At 40.7% G+C, this 27,271-nt stretch overlaps 1 protein-coding gene across 2 annotated transcripts in view; it reads left to right on the forward strand.

Moving 5' to 3' along the window:
• The window catches only part of ANTXR1 (ANTXR cell adhesion molecule 1), a 223,807-nt gene that overhangs the window by 63,450 nt on the left and 133,086 nt on the right, over window positions 1-27,271 (forward strand). For both annotated transcript variants that reach the window (XM_054728105.1, XM_054728107.1), the window contains exons 9-10: window positions 10,050-10,110; window positions 21,287-21,385. In XM_054728105.1, coding sequence (XP_054584080.1) covers window positions 10,050-10,110; window positions 21,287-21,385 — 160 coding nt within the window. The remainder of the gene's footprint in view (window positions 1-10,049; window positions 10,111-21,286; window positions 21,386-27,271) is intronic.

Below are 27,271 nucleotides of genomic sequence, written 5' to 3' on the forward strand. Positions count from 1 at the left end.
TTTGGACTATTTTTATTACATAATAAAAATTATAATTTTCATTTGCATAAGTCACTGTTGTCCTTAAATATTTCAACCTAACAACTCACCCAAGCTCAGCTTGAGCCAGGATGTTTATAAAGCTCTCCTCGCCCCCAAATGGAAATGACGCCAAAGATGTTTAAGAACTTTTAGCAAAATATGTCTCCCAAAAAGGGAAAGAGAATAATAATTTGAGACTCCAAACTTTTAGCTGAATGATAGCATTCTTAGGGGCTTTTATCTGGGAGTTATGCTAGTGGTTTCGATCCTTCCAGTACGTGAACCCTGTATTTATGGTAGTTGTTAATGTGTTTGCTTGGACAGGGAAACAGGGACAAGCGCAGCAGGGCGCATCTTTCTCAAGTCAGACAGAAATAATTATGGCCTAAAAGTTGGCTATTTTTAAGAATTAGGTTCATTTATCCTTGTGGGTACTGAAAAGAAAGTTCTCGTTTTTCCCCCCATCTAAAGCTTCTAATGCAGCTTGTGCCCATGGATGTTGCGTGGTGGCTGCTTGTTTTCTCATAATAAAATAGGAATGGGCTTAATTATCCAAAATAAGAGTGCAGGGCAGCTTGCAATAAGCTCAAGTGGTTTATAAAGGTCTCTGCCCATAATGACCTTATTTTTAAGAAGCAGGGGCTAGTATTTATTTACTCATCAAGTGCTTATTGAAAACCTCTTAGGGTGGACTCTGGCCATTCAATTACAAGCAAAGCAGACAGAGAGACTCTAGTCTAGTGGAGTTTATCATCTAGAGGGAAGGACACATAAAAACAAGCAAATCAATATGTATAATTAAAATTGTGATATGTGGTATAAAAGAAAGAACATACTACAGTTCTGAGATTAAGAGTGAAGGGGGTGGCAAAGAATCCAGGCTCTTTTGAAGAGATGACCTGAAGGATGAAATGGAACTATTCATTGAAGAGCACGGGTAGAATATTCTTGGCAGAGCGAAGCCCTAAGATGACGCATAGCAGAATTCAATTTCATGACCCAAGAGTCTATGCCCTCTCCCAACTCATTTCCTTAGGAAGGTGAAAATAAGAAATGCCACCATTTTTTTTTAATTCTCCTGTGCTAGATACCATGCAAATCATTTTACACTATCATCAAATTCTCATGACCACGATTTAATGTAGATATTATTACTCCCTCTACAGAAGCAGATAGTCTAAAGCACAGAGAGATTAGCTAACTTGTCCAAGGCCACACTTCCGTGGGCTGTGATCTGCATCAGACTCAAGTCTGTCTCTATGGCCATGAGGAGAATGACCACAGGACACTACTGATAATGTGGCCAGGCCGGGAAGCAGCTCCACGTCAGAGAAGGAGGCACTGACAAGCAAAATTGTGAAATGGCTTGATGCAGTTCGCCCAGTTACAGCGGCGGCAAGACCAGAATGTACGTGTCTGACAGTGCGCCAGCGTGGGCGGGAGAGCCCCTTGCCTTTCACTGCTCGGTGGAGAGCATCTCTGAAAATCCCAGGTTCTGTTCGGCGGATGAATTTCCATCATCCTGAGAAGCTGGAAGCCTGACACGGGCTGGAAGGAACGTCTTTCTCTCACACTTGATCAGGATTCTACCTGTGAGGACCGTATTCCTACTTGCTTTTGCAGAATCTGGTTGATAAAATTACAAGACAAAATTTGGTTGGTTGGAAGATCGCAGCCCTTTAAGCCAGTAAAACGGGGAAGGAAGAAGCTATTCCTGTTACTGTGGCTTCTTCAGGGACATTCCAGGGACCACAACTGGTAAATGCAGCGCCAGCCCTCGAGTTAAAGTATGTCTAACCAGGCTCCAGGTCTTGGTTTGCTTTATCAAAAGTGCTGCAGGCAGGGAAACGGGAACCTGCCTGAAAGCTGGGCTCAGATAACACTGAAATGGTCTGCAGTTTTGAATCCCGGCACTTGGCCTTTACTGAGAGGCCAGCTTCTGCTCCCAGCTGTCCCCACTTAGCGTGCAATTGAGGGCAGTGCCTGGAACCACGCGCGCTGTCTATGAGAAGAAAAAAACCAGCTCCTGGCACCAAGCCACCTCCATCTAGGAGCATTTCCCTGGAATAAATATTTGAGCTTGCATCAGGCTTCCTATTAGTGAGAGGGTGAGTCAGTGTTCAGAGCTTCCTGCGTGTTTGATCAAGTATTGAGCAAACAACTGTATTTGCAAGAATTTCTTGCAAGTTTTGGCATGAACATCCTTGTTAACGAAGAAGCTGTAAGATCAGCAAAATTGAGGAGCAAATCTATTCCATGGCGTATATGTATTTATTTTACTTATAAAACCATACCCTGTGCTGACCTCCACCTTCCGCACACGGGGATGTGAAAGAAGTGTAGCCCCTAATATGGTCCAGGTCCTAGCAAAGCTATGACAAAAGGCAAAGCCCATCTTCAGGCCTTCCCTCCCACTTACTCTTCCAAGATCCCACTAAGAACTGCTCCGGGCTTCCCTCCAATCACAGTTTAGCACATTCACACAGTCCTGGAAAGTACCTGTCTTTACAGAACTAAGCCTCTTTCCAGAGCTCACTGGGGGGGGGGGGGGGGGGGAGGGGGGGCTGGGGGAGGGGAGGGAGGCAGGGGAGACCACTTCTGCAGCAGCCACCCTCCTTTTAAGTCGGGCTTATTTGATTGGAGGAAGCTGCTTCCTCTCCTTTGCCACATCTGAATGCTGTCTCAAGTCCCTGCTTCCGTCTTCTCCATGGAGCCTGCCCTGGTGGCTCCTCCACCATGAACCCTTCCTGCCTCCAGCAGCACCAGTTGGAACCACTTGCCTGGCTCTTGGGTCCTTTTCGTGCTCAGTGCTGCTCCTCCGGGTCAGTGGTAAATTGTGTGATGACAGAGACTGCCCCATTTGTCGTATTTCCCATGGTGTCCAAGGTCGTGCTGTGCTTATTTATTCATTGTACAGCAGCCTAGAGGGTTGCATGCCCTACACTGCATGATGAGGCGGCATGTTTGTGGCTCTGTGTCATATAAAATCCTCCGTCCTTCCCCCATCCTCTCTTCCAAGGCCATATCTATAAAAGATGGCATTTTGGACTCTGTGCACATTTGCCTGGACACAGAAATAGAATCAATTATAGTTTCTATAGTGAGCAGAATATCTGTTTTAAAAAGTATTTGCCCCAGAAGTCATTAATTAGGCTCAGACTTTGCAGGCATTCAGGCCGGTCATTTCAACTAAGCTATTATTTCTGTTTGGCTTATTAATGAATCCAACTGTAATAAAAATAATAGCAGGAAGAGGCTACAAAGATCGCAGAGAGCCATGCTCAGTTAACCCTCAGCAACCAACCCCACCAACTCCCCCAGCTCCTCCTCCTGTATCGAGGAATCTGTTAAGATCTATTACAAAAGCAACAGCAGAATTTAGAACAAAATCCAGTGAAACACTCCCTACAGGGGTCAGTTCTCAAGGAGAACCACTGCCTTCGCCAATATTCAGGTCAACAAGCTCATCTTACTAAATAAACTACGTTTTGAAGTTCACAGTTATCTGAGCGTTCCTTCTGAAAACAAGAGAGGAAAGTGATTTCCTGGAAAAAAATAAAAGGATTTCCTCTGTTTCAGAACCTTGTTTGTCCTATACTCCTTCAGAGTGAAATTAACCAAGAGAAGAGGAGCATTTATTTCAGTGAGCTGGGTGCTCCCACCCAGACAGAAACTTTTGCTTTACTGTCCAAAATTCAGTAAAACTTTCAAAATGTTTCTTGCATGTTAGAGTGTTTAGTTGGTATAATGTAAGAGTATATATAAAGTCATATATGAATCCCAGAAAGATGTGTGCATAATAGTACATTTTTATTTTATTAATAGTAACTCAGATTCTGTAGAAAAGACATGGATCTGGGATAATGTCCATAGTTGATAATAAGTGTGATGATTGGTTTAAATTATGGAGTGGAATTTAGTTAGGAAAGGTGATTTCTTTTTTCTTTTTTTCTTTTTTCATTTTACTAGAAATCAGATACAGTAAGTCCTCAATATTGTAAATAGGTTCTTAGAACTGCAGTGAAATGACATTACTGAAACCAATTTTACCATAGCTTAGCTGATATAAACAAGAGTTTTTACAGCATTGCAAGCATAATGAAATGACGTTAAATGAATCGATGTTATTAGAGGATCTGCTGTAGTTTCAAAATTCATGGGGGAAACATTGACAGTCCTGAAGGCTTGGAGGAGCTGGTTGTGTATCCCAAGGTGCCTGGCCTTCTAAACTAAAAGCAATGGTCCTCAGGCCTATCCAATGTGCATTCTGCCATCAGCTGTAATAGTGCATATGGTCTTTCTGTGGGAGCCTGAGCCTTGCCCTCTACACACAGACCTCTACATGTTTTTCCAAGTAAAGGCATCAAGGGCTTTTACAAAGCAGGCCAATCTAGATCTTAGACATGGACGTACGATAAACCCACAGTGTTAAAATAGGTACCCCGAGAAAATGGTCCCCAAAGATGGTGGTGTGTGATAAGAAGGAGGAGGTGTTAAAAGATGAGGAATAAGACCCTAAGATTCTAACTGCAGGGAAGAAGGAAGACCAATACATCATATGCTAGAATGCCAGTCATGCAGAAATTGTCCCAGTTATTCAATAAATATTTACTTTTTTGAAAGTGCCTGCTATGTGCCAGGTTAGGCATTGTGGATATAGTGGTGGGTAAAAATAAGTCCAATCCTTGCCCTCATAGAGTCTATAGTCTAAAGAGGAAGATAGACAATGAACAAACAATCCAAAAATAATTAGATAATTACAAACCAAGACAAGTCCTCTGAAGGATGGTAATGTATACTAAAATGTTGGTGGATGCAGAAATATTTCACTGGTAAAATCATTAGGACTTAGGTGGCAAAATCCACATTGGACAGAGAGAGTAAAATTAAGGAAAATTGCTAGGTTTTATCTTAGAGAACTAGACAGATGGGTTTGGTCAATAGTTAACCACCTGTGGACTAGCCTGTCCCAAGCCCCAGATATCTTAAAAGCAGATCACATTGTGCCCTTAACACCAAATAAGACACTAAGGAACATGCTCTGAAAGATGTGTGGCAGCAATGAATGAATAAAAGAGCCTGGTCTTTTATACACACACACACACACACACACACACACACACACACACACACACACACACACACCCTCTATCAGAAAATGGCCAAGTAAATGAAAATTGCTTGGATATTGGGGAAGGAGACAGAGCAATTAGGAAAAAATTTAGGTGTGCCTATGGCAAAGGAGGTGTTCCTAATACTCCATGCAACATTTATAATCCTTTAAGGATTCTTGCAAAATCTCTGTATAAACTGAGAATTTTATGAAAAAGGACCTTGGGTTTTAGAGTCCAAAAAATAAACTCTTATATACAACCTGCACTGGTCCACAATGGATTTCACTTTAAATATACTGAGTAGCTTTTATTATTTGGCAAAGCTCTGCTGCCTCTCTCACTCTGCCAACATATAATGAGATGTGCAAAAGTAACTATACCAGTAGCAACACGTCAGTTATATAGTTCTTTATGGATTTTAAACATGTTTCCCCATATAGCTCCTTTTTGAAATCTTTCCAAAAGTTTACAGGAAAGTATTATTAGCCATCCTTGGTTTTTTTTTTTTTTTTGTGTGTGTGTGTGTTGTTTTTTTTTTCAGGAAATTAAGCCTGAGGCCAGTGTTGGGTGATGGGATGTAATCATCTATGAGCTACCATCTTGGCCCAACAGTAATAGCAGTAGTGGTAGTGATCAGAAAAGTAATAATTACAGCTATCATTGTTTGAGGACCAAATATATGGGGTGGGCAAAAGGTGATTTTCAGTTGTTTGTATGGAAAATAATAAAATAATTAAGAAATAATAATATAAGAATAAACTCTGTTTCACACACTCACAACTGTAAACCTGCTTTTATTTGTCAGACATTCTCCTAAGTGCTTTACTATTAAGGATGTTCTGAAGACATTTCTTGGTGAATTTTTTTCATGAAGGGTACATTATGGCTGGTGGCCCAAGTCTTGTGAATAGCTATATATTAACCAATCACATCTGTTTGTTCTGTCCTCAAACAAAATCCTTGTCAGATTTCCTTGAATTTCACTCTCTTCCTCACCCTCCAATCCAATATGAGTTTTGTCACCTAAGTCCAACTGACTTTACAAACTAAATATCTCTCCTTTCATGCTGTTACCATTTTGCCATCATACAGCCCATTCAGGTCAGTGTTTTTCTTATCCCCATTTTATAGCAGAGGAAACTGAGGTTCAAAGTTTTAATAACTTTTCCAAGTCCACAGGCCAGTACAGGGTGGAGCTTGGGGCCCAATAATAAGAGCTACCATTAGTTGAGGACTTACTTATCTGAGTTCAGGCTCTGTGCTATGGGCTTTATCTATGTTATCTCATTCAATCTTGCTAACTCTACACACTTGTGCAATAGGTACTGTTCTTATCCCACTTCTACAATTGAGGAACCAGAGACTCAGAGAGGTTATGCAACTTGCCCAAGGCCACACTGCTCATGAATGAGCTGCCCAAGCAATTTGATTTCAGATTCTAAGCTGTTACTCAGTACGTGAAATTGCTCCCCAAAATTGGGGTTCAGGAAAGTTTAAAGGGTTTGTCAAGGACCATAGGAAGGGTAAGTCCAGGACCAGGGCCAGGACCTAACTCCTCACATGGATTATATTTGAGGCATGTAGTGGTCTTAACCAGTCTCCATCACAGGCCAATTATACTGTCAGCTCTGACATCACCACGACTCTATGTGAGGCCCTCCCACTCCATCTAGTGATTTCACTCCAGCGATTCCCCAGTGCTGTGTCCACACCTCTTCCATGGCTACTACTGTGCTGACGGGGGACAGATCCTTTGCCTTTCCATCCTCATCTAGTCTCCAACCCCTATGCTGATTTGCTGTGTGGGGGAAGTTCAGGCAGAGTGTTTACCGTGCAGTCTGGGCTGCTAATAAACAAGGAAACCCCCCAAATCTACCCAATGCTATTGTGACTTCCTACCTTTTGAAACCAGACATTTCACATTAATAGAAGCCACAGTGCCAGACAAATCCTGCCCATCCCCCCTCACTGATAAATTTTACTCTGTTGGCGGCAATGCATTCCTTCCAGATGGTTTAGGTTAAGATTGGGAAAGTTGTGTTTTTACTGGATTGAATCACAGCACTTGGCTGACATTTTTTGGCCCTTCTTACACTCCTTAGATTTATCAGCTAATTGCAGACACTTTGGGAGAATAATGCAGCATGTGTTTATGATGACAAACCCTGCTAGTGTGTCTTTGTGCTCAAAGATTCACGGGTGTTGCCTTTACTGACCCCTGGTTAAGTATTAGAGTTGGATCAAAAACATTGGTTCAAAGTCAAGAACTTACATGGGTGAAAATATTTCATTTATGTGTTTTGGTGGAGTTGGGGATGGAGACAAAGTAGATCCAATAGCTTGATCTTTATTCTTAAACTGTTTTGGATATCTTTTGTTGTGGATGATAAAATGATTTATTAAGGGATGTCAGATGCCTTAGGAATTTTATTTAACACATCAAAAAATAGCTACATGGTTGTTCTAATGCCACTATTTAGTAAGTTTCTCCATGTGGGTGAATTGTTTCTTCCATTGTGGCCGGTTTGAAGACTTGCCTGCGGACATGTTGAAGGGGGTGGCTCCATCATAGCAACCACTGGCTGAGGTGGCCCTTCCGGCAGGAAGACCAAGGATAGCAAATGGGGGAAGAGGTTGAACAATCAGCACCATTCAAGTCAGACAGCTGTCACCTGGGATTTGAGTCCCTACACATCAAGATTTTGGTAAGCCTTGATCCTAGGACATCACTGCACACATAAGAGACCTAGAGGACCAACCCTAGGAAAGGGAAGGACGGGGAAGCCAACAGGGAAACATGGATGCCCTGGATCTATCCTTGGGGTGCCTGGTCCCAAGTCAGAGGGACAATGAAGGACACTCAGGCGCTAGTGGTGATTCCAGGTCCCCAGAGCCAGCTGGGTAAGGACCACTGACTCTCACGAAGGTGGGCACTGGATTGTGGGGGTTGGGGGCACACGAATCATTCTCCAATTGGAACAGGTTTAGGCATTAGCAAGAACTGAGGCTGATCCTGTGTTTGGGGTGGGGGCAGAGGTGGCTGGGGAAGCCAGAGGCCCAGGAAAGAAGGCAAAAGCTGACAGAAAGACAAATTGATTCCTACTGTGAAATCAGGGCGAAACTGAACACAAATAGCAGAATCAAAGTGTGAAAATGCCTTTAAATTGTACAAGAGTGGGAAGGAATGTCAGGAAAAGTAGCTGGAAATCTGAATTTCAGAACTGTCAAAAAAAAAAAGACATTCTGTTTTTTATGACTTTCAGGTATATATTACCTAAAATACATGGTGGTGAGGGAACCTGTTTCAGGGGATACATTTTAATGTTTTGTCATCTGCACATGAGATTTCTGAAGCGTGTTGTTCGTTTCCTTTCACAATGCTTCTCTATGCGGACGCCCAGCTTTCTCTCTGGAATGGGTAAATATTATCTCTTCAGAGAAACTAGCTTGTTTTCATTCTACAGCTTGAGAATCTCATAAATATTGTCTGTCCTCATTTGCTACTGGAAAGCTTAGAACTAAATCCATGAGCCATTCTTAGCAAGGAAATAAACTCTGCACAGTATATTTTTCCTGTGATGTTCTCACTCCTTATTTCATCTCCCTCTTATTTTCCCTTTAATCCATTTCCTCCCCTTTTGCAATTTGTGTATCTTTTATTTTACTGTAACCTGTGATGTATGTTTTAGTTAAGCTGGAACAAAGTAGCACATGCAAATAAATACATCAACACAAGAGTGTTTCCCAATGCAAAAAGATGCTTTTCCTTTTACTGACTTAGTGTTATAATTTCACTGTCAATTCCTCTAACAAATGCCCCTTTCATAAATAGAAAAATGACTTCCTTCAGCCCTCTGAACCATCTCTATTTCCAAATTAAGGCCCAAATAAAGATAGTGCATTTGCTTGGTAAATCAATTCAGTATCCTATACTTGTTTAAAATGCCTAGTTGAAATTTTAAGAAACATGACTTAGAAATGGTGGAGAGAAGCTTAAATCCTACCAGTCAGATAGATACCCGGCTTTGGCCAGAAGAAGCCTTCTTTACTGACTCCCTAAGCGGTCATGGGGTTCCTCTATAACTCCCCCAACCTTACAGGACTCTTATTTGGGAGAAGACTACATATCCACTGAAGTAAGGCATAGGGGGTCCTGCTGAAGAGGGGGGCACAACAAAGCAGCCCTCAAAACCTTCTTCCTCAACTTCTTGCTGGACTTTTCTAACAAAAAGGGAACTGCATACAGTCATGTGAAAATGATCCTCTAGGGTTGGCCATCTCCATCCTACTCTCCAGCTTTATCTATTATCACTCTTTCTTTTGTCGATTTTTCAAGCTCCTTATGTTCCAGCTAACGAGATTTATGTATTTCTACTTTCTCACCTTTGTTAATGCCATTCCCTGCCTGGACCCCAACCTTCCCCTAACTCATTTCACTCCACTTGATTGAGTCCTACCCTCAGCACCCATGGCTTCCATGAAGTCCTTCCCAATGTACCAGACCTCAGTGATCTCTCCCCATTCTCCCACCCCCGTGAACTCCGTAGCTCCCTCTGTTTGCCCCTTCACACTGGCACCTACCACATATGACCAGCCATTGTTATTTATCTTTTAAATTATAAGTTCTATTTCCCCAACCTCTCTCCATAGCTAGGTCTGGCATATCATAGACTCAGTAAATATCTGCTGAAAGAACCAATGAATGATTCCTATGACTTTTGGAAAAGCATCTAACACAATATTGGCTCATTGCATGTTTGATATTAAGGGTACTAGTAAAGCACTCCCCAACCAACCAACTGTTGCAACATAATGTCCTTGACTCTTCCTATCTTGGTAACTAAAAGCAAACCTTACTTCTCTCTTTGAACAAAATAAGCTGTGCTTTGACTGTTTTATTTCCTCTCCTTCTAGATTTTGAAGAAGTCCTGCATTGAAATTCTAGCAGCTGAACCATCCACCATATGTGCAGGAGGTAAATTGAGATTAAGTGCTAATTGCTCTCATACAAATGATATTTTGAGCTCAAATCACATATTAGCTTCATTAGTGGGAGAGAAGGGAAGAAAGCAGGAAGAGGGAGGGTAGAGAGAGGAGTAAAAAATTGCTAAATACATTTGCTTTTAGGAAAAAAAAAAAAGAAAGAAGCAACATGTCAATTGTTTGAAACTTTGAAAAAGTCTGTCCAAACTCTTTTCATGGGATTAATTATTCGCACACATCACCAACAACAACCCTGCTTTGGATAGAAGTGGAGTCTAACCCTTCATGCTCAGGGCAGTCCTACAGGTACCAGATGATCAGGGTGATCACAGGCCACCCCCGAATGCTAATCTATTTAATTATTTAATTAGTGCTGGCCTCTCTCCATAGTTAATATATTGATATTAATTAATTGCTCAATCTTCCAGTCCTCATAAAATAGTGTCAGCAACTCCAGTTGTCTTAGTAAAAGACCATTATAATTTTGTCCTTTATACAGGAAGTCTCTGCTTATACAAAGGACCAGCCTTTTAGGAATCACAATATTTTCTCTAACTGATCCAAATTGGGGTCTCATTCTTGTCTTGTATTGTAACAGACTGCAAACTTCAGCTATGCTGGCTCTTTTTGTGTAATTGCTGACAGGTTTCCCCTCACTCTTATTTAAGTACCTACTGAATGTCAGGCACTGTCCTGGGTGCTGAAGATACAAAAGGGTAAACCCTCTCCATGAAGGCTGGTACTCCAGGAGCTTGAGTCTTTCACCCTTTAGAGGTCACTGTCAGTGTCACCTTTCTAGTCTCCCAAATACCAGTGTCAGTTATTATTTATCACAGAAAATGTATTATATGATCCTATAAGCATTGAAGAACACCTTTCAGGCTTTGTCAAATACTGTACATTTTGATTCTTTATGACATTGTACTGGTATAAATGAAATAATTCCTTAAAGATTTCATCCCAGTTTGTTGGCTATGTTTTAGAATAGCTGAACAACTTTCAAGGAATTAGAGGCCCTGAATAATATTTGCCAACAACAAAACATTAAACATATATGTAAACATATAAAGTTGGTAACAATATACAGAGATATGTGTACATTTCCTAAAGAAAAGCAATCAATAAAGATTATCTACTGACCTTTAAATAAATTGCTACCTGGTAGGACAGCCAGCAGGGACAATTGTGGTTGCCACAGGGCCAGATCCAGGAGAACCTCTTTAAGAAAAGGAATTGAGGCCCTGGCCAGGTAGCTCAGTTGGTTAGAGTATCATCCTCATATGTCAAGGTTGCAGGTTTGACCCCCAGTTAGGGCACATACGACAATCAACTAATGAATACATAAATAAGTAGAACAACAAATCGAACTTTCCCCTTCTCTCTCTTTCCCTCTCTCTCTAAAAAGAAAGGAAGAAAAGGAATTGAAAAATCTTACCTTTGCAAATTTGATAAAAGCATATGACCACGGAACCCAGTGCCAGAGCCTTGAAATGGGTCTGTGCAGTAAGGAGCCCCCAGCAGGGTTCATTAGCATCAAGGTAAACCCACCTCCACAGTTTCTATAGTTCCTTCTTTTAAAAATGATGGGGAAATAGGGGAGTTCCTCAATTGTACAATTATCCCATTCATGAGGAAAACCCAGACTTGTAGTTCTGCCATCCTACTGAATGTGTTCCAACCTTGTAATGAATCAGAGAGTCTAACAACAATGAATACACTTCTATTAATTCACCAGCATAATCAAGTCCCCTCCTGCAGGGTTCTTGAGGACAAGTAAGGAAATTTATTTCTCTCCACTTCCTAATGGAGTAAACAACACTTAACAATCCTATCTAATAATAGAGTAACATGTAAATTACCATCACTCCGCTACGCCCATGATTGGGCTGCGGGAGGCTGGGGGGCGGGACCCAGGGTGGCCTATCCGGCCATTGAGAGGCATGGATCCGCTGCCACTGAGGGGGGCTACCCTGCTGTTGAGAGGCCAGATCCACGGCCGCTGAGGGGGCCTGCCTCGGACACCCAGCTGCGCCTCTCAACAGCAGGGTAGCCAGGTGTCCGCAGCAGGCCCCCTCAGCGCCTCTCAACAGCAGGGTAGCCCCCTCAGCGGCCGCGGACCATCAAAAGTGGGGGAGTTGGGTGCCTGTCTGCTCCGGCACTGAGAGGAGGCTTCTGAAAGGCCTGGTGCACCAGTGGACAGGCACCCAGCTTTACCGCGAAAAGCGAAAGCGTGTAGGGGACCCTACATGTGCATGATTCAATCATGCACTGGGCCTCTAGTTAGTCAATAAATCTTGACTGAATGTCTTGATTCCTATGTTCCTTCAACAAACAATGCTCTGATTTTTGCCTATTTGACCCTTATTAACCCCTTTCACTTCACCTTAAGAAATTATCATATCTTTGAACTATCTTAATTAAAATGAACAAAGATTGGAAAATAATAGCCAAAGACAGAAAGAACAAGGACAAAATAAAATTTCAACTTGGATGATAGAAAAGTATCTTCCTAAATAATACTGGAATCAAAGATTGGGAAATCAAAATCTCCTTTACACACCATTGAGATATTCGAGACAATAAAAAAAGACCACACGTGTAAAATGAATATGGCACAGAAATATCAGGGTCCACAAGAACTGATGCTAGCTAATTCATTGAGTTCATTATATTATTAAATGGCAAAGAAAAGTAAATTAGTAAAATATATTTTTAAAGTCAAAGAAAATATTAAAATGCATTAATAAAGTTAAACAAGTTAAAGCAATTCAATTGGTAACTTTTCCAAGAGCTGTTTCTTTGGTAGAATCAATAAAGTAGACAAATCTCTGGCAAATCCAATCCAAGGAACCTTACTGTAGACATTGTTTTGAATCTCTGGCTTATGTGCAGAATGACATATTTTATAGACAAACCATCGTTCCCTACGTGGGAGTAAACTATCCAATTCTATTTCCTTTATTTCTTATAAAGAAAAAATTAAACAAGACACAGAGATGGAAGCTAGCCCTGGGTTTTGAAGAGCCAAGCTCCCATCTCTCTTGAATTAGAATCAAAATGGCTAAAACACGCCGGTTAGAGAATAACTTCACTAGGAAGACAATGAACCTTTCAAAGGAAATCCTTACACCAAAAGTTCTTCCATGGATTTCTTTCAAGGTCTGTTGCTGATCATCCTCTGGAGACTATTTGATTGTTCATGACTAGGAACTCCTGTCAAGTAGACCCATGCAGACCCTCTGTGTTTTCTTTAGGCTACTGCCAGGACTCAGGGTTTGGAGGCTATGAGTTTATAACCTCTGATAGGGCTTTGAAAAGCATACACTGTTATACAAAACAAGGAGGCATTATTATCATCACTATCACTTTAAGGCAGATTAAAGGTCAATGTAAGAATCTTAATGTTGATAACATTACACCTACGTGAGAAAAACATGCTATAGAAAAAAATATTGGGGAGGACTTTTTGAGTTCAGAGTACCTACAAAAGGATTAACTCGTGTGCGAGAAGAGAAAGTAAACAAGGAAATAACTGATTGTTCATATGTCTGAGTCCAATGGGGAACCAGGCCCTAGACAGATTTGTGGAAAAAAAGGTAGAATTTGCTTTCGTTAAAAACCTTTTCTCTTAGCCCCCTCCCCTCTCTGTGAATAACTTCCCTTCCTTGGCCCCCAGAGCAGCCCCTGCTGCAGCCTCACTCAGGCTTGTCCACTCAGGACACTCATGCTGACTATTGCATTCCCCCAAGACCGTGGTCGGCAAACTGCAGCTCTCGAGCCACATGTGGCTCTTTGGCCTCTTGAGTGTGGCTCTTCCACAAAATACCACGGCCTGGGCAAGTCTATTTTGAAGAAGTGGCATTAGAAGAAGTTTAAGTTTTAAAAATGTGGCTCTCAAAAGAAATTTCAATCGTTGTACTGTTGATATTTGGCTCTGTTGACTAATGAGTTTGCCGACCACTGCCCCAAGACAATAATCTCAGCTCCTTAACCAACAACTCAACCACAGCCATAGTTCTGACAGAAAACAGCTCTGAGAGAGGCAGAGAGATAATGCACTGGATGGACAACAAAACTGAGACCCAATGCAGATCTTTATTATGTTGGGCTGCAAATAACAGGGTGACATTCAATGGAGCAAATATAAAATGTTGAACTTGGGTTCAAATAGCCAGTTTCACAATCCAGCAGGTATAGGGAAACCTGACTTAGTTATTCAATATGAGGGAAAAGAACAAAATAAGAAGAATCATAGCTATCTTGATATCCAACCAGTTTGATTCTGACAACAACCAAAAAAAGGCTGATGTAGTCTTAGGGTGAATCAATAGTCATCCAGTGTCCAGGTCAAGAGAGCTAACTCCATGGCCTACTCTTCCAGGTTCAGACTATGGTTCCAAGCCCATGTTTTTAGAATGGCATGACAAAGGCATGTCCCTACGAGAAGAGGCGATCTGGAAACCATTGCCAGAGGTTATAAACTAGCAGCCTACAAACCCTGTCTGGTCTACACATATGTTCTTTTTTTTTTTTTTTAAGAAACTTTAAAATTTATTGCTAACATTTTAAAATCTGATTTTACCTAAAAATTCAGATTTTCATCTAGTCTTGAAAAATAAGATCTAGCAACATTGGGCCTGTATTTATTGCAAGATAATAATTACTGAATAACTTCGTTTAAAAGAAGTATGGACGCTTCTCAGTTCACCATACTCCTCACCACTCCCTACTGTCACCTAATACTCAGGCCAAGCATATGGTCACCATTTAGCATGGTGCTTCTGTCAATGTTTTACAGTCCCTGTTCTAAAACATGTCGGAAGCCATCTGCTGTGTGGAGAGCCTTTATAGCACCTTTCAGAGTACCTGCTTCCCTTCTCATACAGACTCATTTTTAGAGCTCCTAGTTAAATATTTTTGCAGATGAGTCTCTGTATAATTAGAAGAATTGACCCATTGTTGGATTGGCCCTGCCTAGCTTAGCTCCTCTGTAGGAAATGCACCCTTTTGCCTAAGCACAATTTTCCTCAGGCCCCACTCAGTTGGCCGTAAACTTGGACACTTCACAGTGTACTATGTCAGCAAGTAGTTCAGGAAGGAACTAATTGGAATCAAGTGTGCAACCTGCCAACTGCTCCACATTTAAGTTTTTGTTCTCCAGAAATGGAAGGAGGTTGTAATTAGCTCCTCATATTGTCATTTCAGAAGCAGTTGTATTATTCCTGCTGTGTTGTTTCCCACAGTTTGTAATAAAACTGGGTGGGGTAGCAGGAAAGGAAGGTAGTTTTAGGCTTCACGTTTACCCTTTGGAAATTAGATGCTTAAAAACAGACACATTTAAACAACATCAGTGGTTTCATTTCTTTCATTTTTCTTTTTTTTTTAATGTATATTTTATTGATTTCAGAGAGGAAGGGAGAGGGAGAGAGAGATAGAAACATCAATGATGAGAGAGAATCATTGATCAGCTGCCTCCTCCACGCCCCCTAAAGGGGGTTGAGCATGCAACACAGGTATGTGCCCTTGACCGAAATCGAACCCTGGACCTTTCAGTTCACAAGCCAATGCTCTATCCACTGAGCCAAACCAGCTAGGGCTTCATTGTTTTTCAAAACACTCACGCCAGGCCCTTAGGCACCTCTCTGGATGGATTGATTAATTCTCTGTTCCATCTTTCTTTTCATTTAAAGATATTTCTATCTGGAGGAGGGATTTTCATGTACTGTTGGTGGGAATGTAAAATGACAAAATAATTTTGGAAAACAGTTTTGACAGTTTATTAAAAACTTAAACACATACCTCCCATATGGCTTGGTCATTCTAGTCCTAGGTATTCACCCAGGAGAAAAGGAATTCTATATCGAGACACATACATGCATGCAAATGTTGAAAACAGTTCTATTTTAATAGCCAAAACTGTAAACAACTCAAATGTTTATTAGCAGGTAAATGGATATACAAATTGTGGTTTATAATATACATTATATATATATATATATAGATATATGATATATAGATATATATATATATAGATATATATATATATAGATATATATAAAAGGCTAATATGCAAAGTATCCCCTTGGGAGTTCAACCAGGAGGCTGGGAGTTTGATCACTCACTATGACGTACGCTGACCACTAGGAGGCGGTGCGGAACAAAGGAAGGCCCAATCGGCCCTGATTGCCAGCCAGGCCTAGGGACCCTACCCATGCACGAATTTCATGCACTGGCCTCTAGTGTCCATATAATAAACAATAGTCACCAATAAATAGGGCTAGATTATGCATAAATATCAAAATAATTACAAATACGTCTTAAGATAATTATGCCAAGTAAAAAGAAGTTAGACAAAAAAAAAAATAGTTCCTGTATGAGCTCATTTACATAAAATTCTAGAAAAATGCAGACAAATCTATGATAGAGATCTGATCAGTGGTTGCTTGGGAGTGGTGGTGGGGAGGAGCAGGAGGGAGAGCTTACAAAGGGCACCTGGAAACGTTTGAGGTAATGGGTGTGGTCACTACTTTGACTGTGGAATTGTCCCATGATTGTGTACATATGTCAAAATTTTTCAAGTTGTATACCTTACATGCGAGTTATTATGTCAGTGGCACCTCACCAAAGCTGTTATAAATAAATAAATAGCTATAGCATTTTAAGAGTTCTAGAACAATTTAGTCACTATGTTATATTTTAGATGTCACATTGAGCATCGAATAGGAGAACAAATGCAAACTGACTCACAAGATGACATATGACTAACAACAATTTCGTAGGAAAGTCTTGGGAGACCAACACAAATGGAGAATATAGAAGTGTCTCATTTTCAGATACAGTGAATGAAAGTCAGTCTTTATTAAGGTCATTTCAAATTTATGTGTTCCACATTTCACAGAAAGAAAATATACAAAAGGCCAGAATGGAATAAGTTTATCAAACTATTCACTGACCTTAATTTTTTTTTAAGTTGAGCTAAGATTCACATACCATAAAATTCACCCCTGTAAAAAGTACAATTCAATGGTTTTTAATATATTCACAAAGGTGTACAAGTATAACTACTAATTCCAGAATATTTCCATCACCCCAAAAAGAAACCCAAAGTAGTCACTACCTGTTCCTCCCTTCCTCCAGCGTTGGTAACGCCAATCTATTTTATGTCTCTATGGATTTGCTAATCTGGATTTTTTATAAGTGGAATAATACAATATATGGCCTTTTGTGTCTGGCTTCTTTCATTTAGCCTAATGTTTTCAAGAGTCGTCCATGTCTTAACATGTCTTGAAACTTCATGGGTGAATAATATTCCCTTGTAAGAATAGTGTCGTCAGTCAGTTGATGAATATTTGGATTCTTTCCATTTTTGGCTATTATGAATAATGTGAACATGTACAAGTTTTTGTGTAGACATACATTTCAGTTCTCTTGGATATATATACCTAGGGGTGGAATTTCTGGGTCATGAGGTAACTCTATGTTTAATTTTTTGAGGAGCTACCAAACTATTTTACAAAGCACATACACCATGGAATGTAAGAGGTTTCTAATTTCTTCACCAACACTTGTTGTTGTCCATCTCTTTTATTATAGCCATTCTAGTGAGTATGGAGTGATATTTCCTTGTGGTTTTGATTTGCATTTCCCTAACAACTAATGATGTCTTCATTCATTGATCTTATAAATCCTCAGAAAATAAAACAGGATTAGACCTGGCTGGTACCCGAATAAAGGACCACCTTGTCTTTCCTCTTTATTCCCTTTCTAAACCAAGATGTCATTTATTATTCATTCAATAAGTTTATACTGAGACTGACTCAGCCCTGAGTTAGATGCAGTCAAAACTTCTGAAGAAATAGAAATGATGGCCTCTCCCATCACGAAACTTAAACAATTATAATTAAGAATGACAAAAATCATAATGAACATATGTCTTAAAGATACCTTAAAAATCTGTATCTTAAAAGATTAGATCAAAGATCATTTTCAAGTGGAAATTCCTTCCTAAAGCCCTACAATCCCTAAGCACTTCTTAAGAGCTGTAACCCAATGTGCACATTGCCCGAAAGCACTTAGCTGTACATATTTTGAAGGGTAGGCTCAGGGCTGTGTGGCTAAATGGAGTTAAATCGCTATGCCCTGGTGCTCACTTGCTGGCGCGTTCATTTGACAGGGTTTTGTTACATAACTTGTGTGTGTGAAGAGCTGACATTCTAGTCGGGCTGCTGAGTCAGATGTTTGGGCTCTTCTGGAAACCACATGTGCGCACTAACACAGAACCTGCACCGGCAGGGTGGGAGCTCGCCTCTCTCCTTCTGTGCTTCCCGGAGCATCACTTCCTCCATCTCCTCAGGCCCAGGGGGTTAAATAGTTGGGTTTCCACCATGGCCACGTCATGGATTGCCGTTGTCTTTCTTCCTAAACACCGTGAGGTCGGGCCAAGCAGACGTGTGGGCAGCCGCTTCCACAGAGGACTCGGCCGCGGAGCTGGTAATGCTAGAACATGTGATGTTGTTAGAGAGGAGACGTCGGCGTGCAGCCTGCGATGCCAGGGTCTCCTTTCTCTCCTGATCTTGGAGGAAACCAGAGAAGGGGGCACAGAAATGAGGCAGAAAACCTGTTGAATCAACAAAAGCGTTCCGTGGCAGATTTCTGGAAGGCTAGCATTCAAACTAAAACCAGAAATAGGTTTCTATAGGTTTAATTTGAGTAACTAAGATACAAAAAGGTTCTTCCACAATGTTGTTGAACCAACGGCATCGTAAGTCATGTGCCAGGCAGACATCTCAAGAAAACTGTTAAATCCATCCTTCCAAACTTAGCAAGTGTGTATGTGCACTAACATGCATGTGTCAATACTTCATAGTCATAGGACTTAGGGTTCTGGAAAACCATGTGCCCATGACCTTAATTAATATCATTTCAAACTAAGGCAGTGAACACTTGGATACAAGTCCCAGTTTGGCTGCTTACTAATTACATGACCTTGGGCAAGTCATTTAAAATGTCAGAAGATCAAGTTCCTTATTGTCATGGTTCATGATTCCTGTAAAAGGCATTCTGTTCTGATTTGTGCTCTTTGTGGCACACGCAGTGCCTCTGACTTCAGTTTTGGTTTCTTGCTTCCCATCCAGGCCAGCTCCACTTTCCTGCAAAATGGGCAAGCCTGCCTAAAATAAGCTTTTAAAAAATCACAACGTCAATCTCTATCTTAGTCATATGTCACAAGACAATGAGGATGCAGTTTCGCCGAGTGGTAAAGAGCATAGTGGCGGAGTTCTGAGGACATGGCGTTGGATTCCGGTTCTGATTCTGACAACTACTAGCTGTGTGACCTTGGACGGGTGACTTACCCTCACCAACCTCAGTTTTCTCACTTGCACCTCCCTGGGCTGTGGGGAGGTTTAAATGACCTCAGACACATACAATGCTGAGCACAGGGCCTGGCACATACGGAGGGAGCAGTTACGTCCGTGATTATTCTCTTGGCAAACATCACCCATCTCTAAATTAGTTTCCTAGGAATTAAAGTGACATACACTCATAACATTTATTAAAGTTTGGAACAGTCCCACATGCTAGTCTTCTAATTCCATTCTTCCTCCAACAAAAATCGCTACTTGGAGAGCAATTTACAGTTTAAGATCCACTTTCGCAAATATTGCATTTTTTTCCTATGACTTTTAGTTGAGTTCTTTTTTAATATGCCACGCAGCATTAGCCCAAGCCCCAATTTTTTACACACAGTAGGATGACAAGAATAAAGTGGAGCATTGACTATTAGCTACTATCAAACTTAAGCAACTATTCCTAAACATTTAAATGAATTAATTTGCAAGAGCTGTTTCCTCCCTCCATCACCCACAGCAAGACTATTGTAAAAGGATCATTATTTTTACTTCATAAGGATTTTTTACCATGAATTGATTCAACATGCATTATTCACATGTGAAGTTAATGTGTAGGGCCGGAGACCTGTGACATGTATTCTCTATTCTGTTCAGAGAGAAGTGAGTACTAATTACAGTAAGGGGCCAGCGTCAATTCAAACAGGTAATGCTAGACAACTGGTCACCTATAAGCAAGTCTTTGATGTTTTGCTAACTATAATTACCACGACACACCACGAGGCATCAGTACTGTGTGCCCAGCAGAGGCAGGAGGGCCAACGCAGTATCAAACAATTCTCCACCAAAAGGCATGTATTTCTAGTTGTGGAAGAAAAGGCAAAAGAACAACGCCAGAGAGCACATAATCACATGCTACATTGTTCAGGACAGACTGGGCATGCCAATGCCATACGTCAGTGGTTTCCAAAAAATGTTCGGCACCTTGAGCTCTAAAGAAATCCTTTCGCCGAAACCGGTTTGGCTCAGTGGACAGAGCGTCAGCCTGCAGACTGAAAGGTCCCAGGTTCGATTCCGGTCAAGGGCATGTACCGATTGGAGCGCCTCCCACCAGCGTGATCGGCCACCTCGAGTTCCTCCAGCACCAGTTTTCCTCTGGCCACCCTCTGATTGGAGCGCCTCCCACCGTGGCTGGCAGGAGGCACTCCGATCGGTAGGTGGCCAGAGGAAAACTGGTGCTGGCGGAAAACTGGTGCCGGTAGCCATGCAATTGGGCACATCCCAGTAGGGGGTGTGCAGGAGGCAGCTGATCGATGTTTCTTTCTCATCAATGTTTCTAACTCTCTATCCCTCTCCCTTCCTCTCTGTAAAAAAATCAATAAAATATATTTTTTTTAAAAAGAAATCCTTTCAGGGGCATCCAGTGTGTAAAAGAGACATGAGAATAAGAGTTGATGAAATGGAGAGCCCATTCTTCCCCTGTGGCCCTCAGCTGCTGAGATCACAGTTTTCAAAGTTGCAGGGACTTGAGGAATGGGGAAGATTTGAATGACAGAGACGGGAGGAGGGCATTGCAGGTAGAAGGAACAAGAGCGAAGGCAAGAAGGGGAGAATTCAAAATAAGAAGTCTTCCTTGTGGACGCCTTATAAGTGATAAAAGGCACCTACAAGGTCACTTTTGGTTTCCAACCTGAACCAATTTTTCAAATATTTGAAGCCTGGTGAAATCGTTAACCAACACCCTAAATCAGAGAAGATGGGAAGCCCAAAGTTAATGGCCTGCAGTCAAATAACGTGCCTTGTCGTTACTCTTGATTTCAGAATCATTTCAAGTGGTCGTAAGAGGAAACGGCTTTCGACACGCTCGCAACGTGGACCGGGTCCTCTGCAGCTTCAAGATCAACGAGTCGGTCACGCTCAGTAAGTCCTTGGGAGTTGGTGGGTTTCTTCAGCCTCTCGGGGAAGGGAATGCCAGCCCCACCTTCCAGCAAGGCCTCACTCGGGAAACCGTGCAGAGAAGGGTCTTCCCTGCAGGAAGCGCATGGCAAGCCCCTACCACACCCTGGTTCTCACTGAGTTACCCCTTCCCGGTTGTCCGTGGTGGCGCTGATTGGTGAGGGGACATGAAGCTTGACAGTCCTTAACCAAGTATTAGGGCCTCTCAAGCATAAGAGTGAAAAACAGAGAGTCTAAACTTATTAATTCAGAATGAACCAAAAGCCAAACTGTAAGGCTTGCATGTGTAGATGCTGGAATTTTTTTTCAGTCTGGATGATTCTTGCTTGGAGTTGCCAAGAAACTCATCATGGTGAATATCTGACATGAAATACAGGAATATGAAAGCAAAACTAAGTGCATTGCATGCGAAAAAAAAGGAATTATCATAACATTGGCACTCTCACAAGACATTTGTAGCAGGCAAGTTCTTAATTTAAAGACTGACTGTGGGAGGACAGATGTCCAGGAAGCCTGGTTATTATTTGCACCTGGCATCCATCCCACAGTTAATTATTGATTCAGCATCTGCAGTGATGAACAGTAAAAATAGATTGCCTTTTCCACAGTGCCATGTCCTTTTAAATGTTTCACATCTTTTCACCACAACAGCCCTGGGAGGTAGAAAGAGAATGGGGGGGGGGGGCGGGGGGGAGGGCCAGGGACACATCCACACAATTCTGTCCTCCTGTTCGCCTTATTGAGTAGGCACTGTCCTGTTTTTAAAAAGGAAGAATTGAAAGGTATGCCTTGTTTTTTCTCCTTACCATCTTAAAACCCGCTTGAATATTTAAACAGATATGCAATGGCTTCCTTACAAACATCTGGAATTCCTGGCCTTGGAATAATTCCAAACATTTGAAACATTCAGTGAGTTTTCTTCAGACGTGGAAATACTTTCCCATCTCCAAAAAATATTTGCTATTAGACAACGTTTTGAAATATCCCTGAGCAGCCACAGTGTGAAAGTTGGATGTGCGCCCCCTACAGAGTTCTTCCTTTTTCTCCCTTTCCATGGTGATGTCGCTCAAGTCTGCCTTCCCTCTCTCCTTAACCAAAATCTCAAACCCAAGACATCAGCGCCTTCCAGACTTCCCAGATGCACGAGAGCCTTTGCACCAACCCCTCTCTGAAGATGACTGGAAATGGGGATAGTGTTGCCTTTGCTTGAAAGGTGACACAGGGGAGCTGCATTAGGATAACACGAAAAGCAAATTCACTATGGATTTGCAGAGTGACGTTTTGAAAGCCTGTTTTCCAGTTTCTCCATGGAATTTTATTTCTTGGGAAATCAGCTTATCCCTTTTCTCCCTCTTCCTTTCCTAACACCTGCATAGCCCTCCACCTCATTCATATAAAAAAAATAAATTAAATAAAGGCTGTTGGGATAGGGATTTGGCTTAAACCACAAAGCTAACCGTGCTTCCAGCACAGTGCTGAAAGTTTGGAGAAGAGGAAGGCAGTGACTCAATTACATTATATGCTGCATGCAACACTCCTAAACTCAGACATATGGTTATTTAAAATAACTAAGGGAGAAGTATTGGAATTTGAAAAAATACCTGTCCTTTATTTATTAACTAGAAGCCTGTTGCATGAAGTTTCGTGCAATAGACCTTCCTTTACCTGGCTGCCGGCACCAGTTTTCCTCTGGCCACCCTCTGATCGGAGCGCCTCCCACCGTGGCTGGCAGGAGGCACTCCGATCGGTGGATGGCCAGAGGAAAACTGGTGCTGGCGGAAAACTGGTGCCGGCAGCCATGCAATTGGCCACCCCGAGTCCTGCCACCAGGCGCCTTCTGCCGGCCCCATGGGTCCTCCCGCAGTGCCGGCCCTTGGGGCCAGCTGGAGGAACAGCTCCTCCCGCCAGCCCAATCAGCCACCCCGAGTCCCGCCCCCAGCCTCTCACTGGCCCAATCATGGGCGAAGCGGAGTGATGGTTATTTGCATAGTTCCCTTTTATTAGGTAGGATTGGCCCATTCCTTAATAATGTGAGCAAGAAACTATGAAGGACAGAAAAAGTAAATAAGTTTTTAAATGCAGCATATTCAATCTACATTTTTCTATCAACCTTACAAATGTAAGTCTGTTGAGTTGTCACTGTAAAATAAATTTATGTTCCTTTACTTTTCCCATTCCCCTTTTCTACTTCTATATCCCAAGTTTTAAAGTTTTATCTATTTTCATTTTTATAGTATATATTTCCTCTTTCTAGATTTTCTCCTAAATGCTGCATTGTTTTATAATAATAATATGTTATTAATCAGAAAAAGACTAATTAAAGGCTCAATGATGGAGGTAAGGCTTCTGTGGCTCTCTAGCCTGTTCAAACATGATACAGGCCTCAGAGTTGTCAACAAATAATACAGTAGCAGATTCTAAGAAGCAAAACTGTTAAACATAAAAGAACAAGTTGAAAAATAATATTTATAGTGGGAGATATTATTGTGACTTTCTGAGTATTTAAATGGGTAATAAAAAATGAAAGATACACATACCTTTTTAAAAGGCTATGAACATCCTTAAACATTTATTATACTAAGACACAAATAAAATGCCAACATATTAATGCCAAAAATTTTAAATATATTCTTAGATGGTAAATATAAACAAAATAAAAACCATAGGATAATACCTACTTCTCCCCACTTTCCTTGCCTTTTCATAAAAATAAAATCAATGAATCAACCACTTAGAAATCTAAAACAATTTCTGGACTTGTGATTGATATAATAGGTCCAGAAATTCTGGATAAAATATCGTTTTAAAAATTGTAACATGTGGCCTTGTTCAAAGGAATGAGGAGGAAACCCTCATGTATAGAAAACAAAAAATGGAATGCAAAATCTAAGCAGAAAGCTAAGCTGTGTGGGCTCCAGGCTTGGGGCTCTGCAGGTCATTCTCCTGATACTGATCCAAACACAGAACCACAGCCTATGCCTGGCAGTGGGCAAGAGCAGGGCCCCCTACAGAAATTAGGCTCCAAAGACCTGCAGCACACATTAAATGGGGGCTGGAAAAGCTGCTCGGTGACTCAAGGCAAGAGAATAAAGGTAAGATATTATACCACCCAAAATGTGTCCATGACCATCCTGATCCCTGTGGCCCTGGCAGAGGCAATGAACATTCAACCCAACCTACAGCATTCCTGTAGTTAACAACCTCCTCTGAAGATGGGTTCACGGTACTGAGTGGCAAACAATATGAAGATGGATGAAAGAAACAGGAGAGTAAGCAAGGAAAGAGAACCAGAGAACAATTTGAAGGAGAATAGATAATAAGCACAATTAAAGTGTGTAAAGAGATCAAACATACCGAAGGGGAAGAATGTTCAACAAAGGCAGATTTGCAGAAGAGCATAGTGTAAATTCTAGGACTGGAAAAGTTTAATCACTGGAATAAAACTTCAGGGATGAATTAAGCAGAGTGATTAGACACAGATGAAGATGAAATGCGTGAACTGGAAGAGAGATATGAGGAAATCCTACCCCACCCCCACCCCCAACCAAAGCACCAGACCCAGACTTTTTTCACCCATGTTTTACCAGACATTAAGGGACAGATGGTCAGTATCTGATATGGGTCCAGGTATTTTAGCCATAAGCATCTTTGTCATAAATATCTTGACCACAAGCATTTTCAACTGCAAACATCTTTGCTGCACAACTAATTGGCAGTTAGGCAATTTTGCTGTAAAAGATAAAAGAGCTGGCTGATAGTTTGATGTGCATCTGGCAGACTTAATGTGTTTAAGCTACTTGTCACTTAGTTTCATTTGTCCATTGGTGACGTTCTTGCAGTTACTCCCACTGTTATATTATGTCTAAATCTTAGCCCTCATAAAGGTCTATCCAGTGACGAGTAGACCTGGTCTTAAAATAATGAACAATAACAACTACTATGAAGCCAGATTGCATAGTATTCTAGAAAATGATCACACATCAGTTTGGAAATACTTTGGGGAGCACAGTCATCCCTCCCATCCATCAAAATCAAAAGTTTGCCAAGCTACGGCAAATATAAAAGAGGCGGCTACTAATTCACAGTCTTCAAGATGTTAAAATCAACTATTTCATTGGAAACTCATACCTTTCTTAATGAAGTAAGAAATTGCAGCAAAAAAAAGAAAAATGCTATACCAAACAAGAAGACAAAGCAACAAACAAAAAATGAATAACATTGTGAACAAAAGACTTCAAAGACAATGTATTTTTATTTTTCACAGTAAAATCTTTTTTATTTTGTTATTAATTTTTTATTATGTCTTTTTTTAATTTTTCATTATTTTATCTTTTCTGGTGAAATTGCCATAGGTCAATTAATGTTTGCAACAAAGATGTCTACAGCACACATGCTTATGGCAAAAATACCAGACACGAGTATAAACACTGGAACCAAAACAACTAGGAAAAGAATCCTAGCTCTGTCTTAAAGCTGTGTGATCATGGTATGTAATTGAACATCCTCATGCCTTAATTTCTCTAATAATATGGAAATAATAGCAACTCTATCGTGTATTGTTAAGAGGTTTAATGTGGGAAGTGGGGCATAGAACAGGACCTGATACACAGCAAACTGTCTATCAATGTTGGCTACTGGTATTAATTTATTATTATCATTATCACTATTATTAAATGGAGCAGCAGCTATTATAAAAACATCAATTGTCTTCAAATTAATATTTACTTTTAATACAATCCAATGGGATTGTATTGAAAGTCAACAAAATAATTCTAAAGTTTATATGTAAGAATAAACATATAAGAATAGCCAAGAAAAATATGGAAACTTGCCCTAGCCAATTTTAAAATGTATACAAAAGCCCTGGCCAATTTTAAGATGTATACAAAGTAATTGAAACAATGCATGGCTGGTGCCACAAAAGGCAAATTAAGCATTGGAACAGGAAAAGCAAAGTCCATAAACAGAGCCAAACACTTATGTTAGTTTAGCATAAAATAAAGCAATCTTTCTAATCAGGGAGTGGCGGGGGGGGGGGGGGGGACGGGGAGGGGTGGGTAGTGTATTATTCAAACAATGATGTTGAGACAACTGGCTAAGCACTTGGAAAAACAATTAAGTTCATTTTTATCTCACACCTTAAATCTAAACAAATTCCAGATGAAAAAGTATAATGTGAAGATGAAACTATAAAAATTCTAGAAGGAAACAAAAATATTTACATAGTTTACCAGTGGAGAAAGACTTTTTAAGCATAACACTGAAGGGAGATACTATAAAGGAAAAATTTGAAAGTTTGAGTACATATTTTTAAAATTTTTCTGGTTACCCTCCCTACAAAATCTAAAGGGAAGCAGAATACTGGCAAAATATTTATAAGACATGTAATAAAGAAAGAGCCAATAACCTTCATACATAGACAGCTCTTAAAAGTCAGTAAAAATAAAAGTGACCACGTGAATGGGTAAAAGATATGAAAAGAGAATTTACAAGAAAAATAATGGTCAATAAGCATATAAAAAAATGCTACCATAACCAAGGAAAGGCAAATTGAAATAATCTATCAAACTAACAAAGATTAACAAAACTACAGTGCCCCGTATAGGCAAAGATAGAAGGGAAACAAGTATTTTTATTCATCATTAGTGAGAGACCATTAAATCTTTTGAAAGTCAATTCTTTTTTAAAATATATTTTATTGATTTTTTACAGAGAGAAAGGGAGAGGGATAGAGAGTGAGAAACATCAATGAGAGAGAAAAATCGATCAGCTGCCTCCTGCATACCTCCTACTAGGGATGTGCCTGCAACCAAGGTACATGCCCTTGACTGGAATCGAACCTGGGACCTT

The sequence above is a fragment of the Eptesicus fuscus genome, chromosome 16 (assembly GCF_027574615.1).
Source record: "Eptesicus fuscus isolate TK198812 chromosome 16, DD_ASM_mEF_20220401, whole genome shotgun sequence".
Taxonomy (NCBI): Eukaryota; Metazoa; Chordata; class Mammalia; order Chiroptera; family Vespertilionidae; genus Eptesicus; species Eptesicus fuscus.